The following is a 6201-nucleotide window of genomic DNA, read 5'->3' on the forward strand; positions in this document are numbered from 1 at the left end:
GACTCCTCTGTTCTACCTTAATTTTTCTTGGTCATTCATCGCTACATGCAAGGTACGTCTCCATCTCTGTTCTACCTGATATTTTTTCTTGATTGCGCATCGCTACAAGCATTGTATGTCTCAACTTATACTAAAGAGAATTAAAAAAACTCCCACCTAATTCTCACGCTTCTATTTTTCGTCTCGCCTCTTTCAGAATCTCAGTGATGAGAAGCGTATGTACTAAAACAACCCCTGAGGTGCCGCCTCATACTCGGTTTCTCACTGCCTCATCTCAAGGTACGCCTCTTAACGATTTTTTTAAACCATGCTAATTATAGAAAATTAGTACTAATCAAAGAGGAAGAGAGAAAAGGTCAAATAACCCTCTTCTAAAGCATGACTTATTACCAAACGTCTATTAAGTTGATGCAAAATAGTTAAAAAGGAATATAGTATTTTATTGGCGGACACAATATACATTCTATATATCAATATCAATTACAATACTAATGTTTTCTACCGTTATTGGATATTCGATATATAACTTGTAAACCACCATTTACACTCTACCTGAACATTAACCCTTTTATTTGCTCCAGATAATGCGCATGAAATTCCAAACACTTTGAAAAGCACACAGATAATGCGCATGAAATACCCATAAACAAACATATCGCCTATCAATCAAAGATTCAAAACATAATAGAATAACCGAGTTAAAGTCGGAATCATTAACGAGTATGATCCAAATGCTAAGTAAGCAAATCTAGAAAGCACATTAAAGTTGATGGCTAAGATAGGTTTTCAATAGTCAAACGAAGAGGGGCGGCCTCTTCCCCTTCTAGGGCGGTCATACGGAACAGCTCTGTCCCTGTAATTTCTTCCTCCGTCATAGCGAACAGGTCCTCCACCACCGCCTCCATACCTATCACTGCTCCTCCTTGGTCCGACATCCCTGTCGTAATCTCTTTCCCTGCCATACACGCTCTGCGGTGGTAGTGGCGGTGGTGGTGGATAACGTTCCGGTGCTCCATACCTATCCCCTCCAAACCGATCACCTCCACTGGGCGCGTACCTGAATAAATCATTTTAAGGGTAAACAGTCAATTCTTGAAACGAAAAAATGCCAGATACACTTCTACAGTTTCACTTACCTGTCATTATCATAGCGACTGTTGCGGTTTCCGTACTTGCTGTCTCTGTTGTCATAGCGGTCTCTGTCACCAAACCGCCCTGCATCATATCGATCATCCACATAACGCTCACGGTCTGCATAGTGATCTCCACGGCCACGACCACCGCTAAACCTGGGGCGGGAGGAGAACTGGCTGCCACCTCTGCCGCCACCACCGCCAGCTGATGGGCAATCACGAGCCCAGTGTCCTGGGCGGCCGCACTTAAAGCACTCATCCTGCGCTAGAGATCTGTCACCTCCACCTCCACCATAACCACCACCTCTACCACTAGACGGATAACTACCACCATAACCACGGTCTTGATCATCACCGCCCATTCTAGGCTGAGCCCTATTAACTGAGATCACTTTTTCCCCAAAATCACTGCCATGCATTTCTCTGATTGCATCTTCCATACCTCTCCTGTCTGAAAATGTCAGAAACCCGAATCCACGTGGGCGCCCAGTGTCTCTTTCAACCATTATCTACATCAAAATCATGCTTAGTATTGTACAACCATAAAAGTATCACACAATCCTTACACCAGGTCGTAGAAGTTTGAAACCATAATATGGCTTATATTACTTCAATAAAATGAAAAATTAGCTTATACTATTCATGTGTTTCACAATAGTAGAATACCGAAAAATAAATATTTTACTTGGTTTATATCAGGATTATTACCTCTAGATCAATTTGGCAACAAAGAACTTAACTCATCAGCTTTTATAAAGATCAGGAAGCTCTGTACCAATCACTTTATCAAATTCTCGCAAGTCTGGTCGATTTTAACTAAATTTCTATAATCTTAAAGAAGCTTGCCATTGAAACATACAGCACTTGGGATGAATTAACCACTGAAGTTCAGCTGACCACACAGTTTTGAGACTTTGCTTTTGTTTTACCTTATTTACTTTTTGTTTATGTTTTATGAAAAAACAGAATGCTCTGTACCGACATCCACAGTACTTTTTTACTCTACTGAAAATCTCAGCAAAATTCTTTTTCAGTTAATTTCTTGATCTCTGTATCGATATCTTCTTTTCACTCTATTCAGTATTTCAGTGCAAGATATCTGTTACTATCTGATCTTTCAGGAAAACACACAGCAGATGCTTGACCACATAACCTTTCTGTCTATACAGTTCAACTAAGACTATTCTCCATTGATACACATATTTAAGATTTATGGCTTCCCTTGGAATTGGAAGAGAAACGGTTCATCTCATTGAACTATTGAACTATTGAAGAAAGAGTAAAGTGTTATGTGGCTGCAGGCACTAATAAGAGCCCTACTCAGCCCTTAGAAGCTGGCTTAGCCTTTAGATACGTAATCAGTTGCAAACTGCGACAAAAAGCAGTGATACATCTTCAGCCTCTATGACTATCGCCGGTTAATCACATTTCTGGTGTCAAAAACAATAAACCAAGTAGACTCTGGAAAGTCAAACACTATAGCTCACATTTCACGACCACCATGCGACCACTCCTCTTAATGCGGAGACTTCTATGTAACATCAGTCACCTTGGAAAAGAAATCTTGAAAAGATGGCACCAAGTATCGTATAAGTGTATAGATAGTAAAAGACTGATCACTGGAAATAATTTTTTTTTACTAAACTATAACTAAACATCAGGTAACGCTAATGGACTGATCACCGGAAACAACTTTTTGTACTCTATAGAAGTACTAAAACGAACTCCAGCTGAGCAAAAAATCAAACCAGCTCTAACTTCACAGTGTAAGCAGCTAGCAAGCCTTCTTACACAGAAGACTGCTATGTATCCTAAACTTATAAATATATCATAGTGAATAGCAATCTCGTTATTTCTCCTACGACTTAATCAGCAGTGCTAGACAAGACAATTGCTCAAAACAGTAACAAAGCACATCCATCGCTCTTCCTGCCATAACAGAGAATCGGCCTCTTAATCCTAAGGAACTCTGGGGTTAATCAAAGTAATGTAAACTTAAACAGCTCAATATATGACTATATAACGCCAGGTGCAGCTAAAGATTTGTACTCAATGATTATCGTCTAGACACAACCACACATGAACTTTTCAGGAAATAATGCCCAAAGTCGGATTCTCACTACTGCTCAACTCAGATGAAATCACTTCCAGCTGAAGCCCGTCGTGACATTGTTGTCAGTTATCTGCAGCTTCACAGAACTTCAGACTAATGAAAACAGCTTGAAGAAGCTTTAGAGCACACACAGTTCCTACCAACATCAACAACAGACACCATTTCTGTGCAAAGTAACATCCACTTAAACCATTAACTAGCGTGAACTGAAAAGCCATAATAACGTCACAAACTTCAAAAGAACACCTTGAGTAATATCTCAAAAGGCTTTGAAAGAACAGTATACTTCTAAGTTTAGAAAACAATGTAGTTCTCCCTCTCGAGATACCAGTACATGTCCTCACGATAGTGTCTCAGTGGTAAGGAGGTGGGAATCTAATGCGGAGGTCCAGATATCAAACCCCGGAACCAACCAATTTACTCCGGGACACGTTATTTACCTCCTCCCTCATGTTGGCCGTCGGAACGATCAGTGGGAGACGCCCAATGGTGGCGTAAACAGAAGCCAGCACTTATGTCATAAAACGTGAGAAAAACAGTAGCCTTAGTGGTACTTATCTCCTTCCTGAAGTTTGCTACATCCCTTTGCCTCACCAGCTGTTAACCACAGGTTGCCGCATATGAAGAAAGTTCAAATTGCAGTTGGGTCTCCATGTATGGATCTCAACTACTCTTTCTCAAAACAGATCAGAAACTTATTCAAACAGACTTACGATACAAACTTCTTACAACTGACATTTTGCAATGTGTTCACACATATCTTTATTTCAACACAACCAACTGAACAGAGCAAATCATAGAAACAACAGTGAGCTTCAGCAACTCAACCCAAAAGAACCAAAAACTCCTTGTAAACAAACCCATTTTAAGCAACCAAAGATCAGAACCAGCACTCCAGCAAAAAACAAACAAACAAAAGATCAATAACAAAAGGAAAGAACAAAAAACACAATTTCCAATAATAAAAACTCAAGAATGACAATTTATCGATAATATAAAATGCCAAGCCAGTTTCCTCAATCCGACAAAACGTACAAGAAATTCAAACAAGTTAAGCTAGCAAGTAGCAACTAAACCTTTTGTGTGCAAATGTGAAAACGTATGACAAGCAACGATCCCTCCCAACAACTATAACATTTAAAAATATTCAACCCCTAACAGTAGAGTTAAGAATTCATCATTTCATCATCATATTCTGTATCAAGCAGATTCGCTAAAGCTGTAAAACAATTGAAAAAACTCGCTAAAAATGACATAATTCCTACCTGTAGATACAAATTTATGACAATTGTAAAATTAAACAGCATAAACGATAAAATTTATCCTTCTACAAAATTAAAAACCTAAATACATGTAATATTATCAATTATTCGGCACAATATAACATATGAAAAAAGTAACGGACCTGAGAGTCAACAATTTTGCCAAAACGGCTAAAAGCGTCTTTAAGCTGACGCTCTGTGACGTCCCATGATAACCCTCCGACGAATATACGGTAATCGGAATCTTTCCCAGCCATCGATTTCAATAATCAAAAACCCCTACGAACGCAACAGACAACGTATAATTCAATCGATTAACAAAACATTTAAAGAAATCAAGAACGATAATTTATGATACGTGTAGGATACACATAAATTTATTACCTTTAATTGGACCTTTTGTTTGAAGAATCGCCTGTATTTCGAGAAGAACGTGTGATCGGTGTGTGTGTGGGGGTTTTAGGTTTGAAAATTGAAAGTGGAAACCCTAGCAGAGTGATTAAATATGAAGCATGCGATTGAGTCTTCCAGGGTGTTTAGTTTTGACAGTTTACACTATTTAGTTTTACACTTTCTGAAATTCAGTCCTCCTAAATCTAACTATTTGTTATTTGCAAATCCTAGACTTTTAGCAATCACTTTTGTCTTTTAGTTTCATCATTATGAAATAGCAAAAGTAAACCCTACATTTTGGGGATGTTTGTTTTCTCCAAAAAGTACTTTCTGACATTTTATGTCTGCGTCGCGCAGACCTTTGAGTCTGCAGCGTGTTTGTTTTTTTGAAAGAGATTTCACTAAAAAGCTCTTTTAAAGCTCTTCCTCGCGCAGATGTGGACTTGCATCTTCAAACCTCTTCAAGACTCTCTCTCTTTTTCAAAACCCTACATCCTTCTCCACCAGCCCACACCAGACGTTCTCCAGCTGACCTCCTCCGCCGCCACCTCCACATCCACCTCCTCCGCCCCCCACGTTCATCGTCGACCACCTGCTGCATTGTTCACCATCGACCACTGCCTCCTCTGTCGACACCTGCTGCCTCCACCTCCTCCGTCGACCTCCGCCTCGACCGTCGACCTCCACCATCTGCTACTCCAATCGCATGTAACAGTTGGTTTCATCGGTTTGGAGATTCGGGTATTTGAACCGATTTGCAGTTATAAACTCTGAATTATCTGTTAATATTACAATTATGCGATATAAGTTTGATGTTTTGTTGTTTAAATCGCTGCATGAATGATTCTGATATGTGTTTAATGTCGGATTAATTTGATGTCAGATCGAGTAATTTTGTTTGTAGTAAGGTTAGGAACTTGTTATCAGGATGTTAAATAATTAGATCATGCCGTAGTTGTAAGCGAATTGAGTTGGAATCGTAGTTGGATATTGCAAGTGTTATGAAGTTGATTGGATGTAAATGATCATGATTTGAAGTAATGATTTTTTTTTGTTGAAATATTGAAGTGTTTGGGATCTAATTAGGTTATTTTGATTTCCAGTTCTAAAGTTTAAATAATATGTTAATATCTGAATTACGCTATATAAATTTGTTTTACTCCTTTGATGTTTTGTTATACAATTCGCTCAGCAGTTAAAAAACAAACAGTCTTTTTCTTGCAGACTGCAAAGGTTTGGTCCACCTCTTCTGCTACAGATGTCTGCAGATGTGGTTCGCAGACTGCAGACATTTTACCTC

At 38.9% G+C, this 6201-nt stretch overlaps 1 protein-coding gene across 2 annotated transcripts; it reads right to left on the bottom strand.

Moving 5' to 3' along the window:
* Positions 1–613: 613 nt before the first annotated feature.
* Positions 614–5051, bottom strand: LOC110904632 (glycine-rich RNA-binding protein RZ1C). Of its 2 annotated transcripts, XM_035983448.1 has the most exons (5): positions 4893–4994; positions 4652–4787; positions 1842–4026; positions 1137–1642; positions 614–1057 (listed from the first exon to the last, which is right to left on the bottom strand). In XM_035983448.1, the coding sequence occupies exons 4-5, from the start codon at positions 1637–1639 to the stop codon at positions 787–789; spliced, it is 774 nt and encodes a 257-aa protein (XP_035839341.1). In that variant the 5' UTR covers positions 1640–1642; positions 1842–4026; positions 4652–4787; positions 4893–4994; the 3' UTR covers positions 614–786. The 2 variants fall into 2 exon arrangements, with proteins under 2 accessions (XP_035839341.1, XP_022006167.1); XM_022150475.2 differs by lacking the exon at positions 1842–4026 and having other exon boundaries at positions 4893–5051.
* Positions 5052–6201: the final 1150 nt, after the last annotated feature.

The sequence above is a fragment of the Helianthus annuus genome, chromosome 14 (genome assembly GCF_002127325.2).
Source record: "Helianthus annuus cultivar XRQ/B chromosome 14, HanXRQr2.0-SUNRISE, whole genome shotgun sequence".
Lineage (NCBI taxonomy): Eukaryota > Viridiplantae > Streptophyta > Magnoliopsida > Asterales > Asteraceae > Helianthus > Helianthus annuus.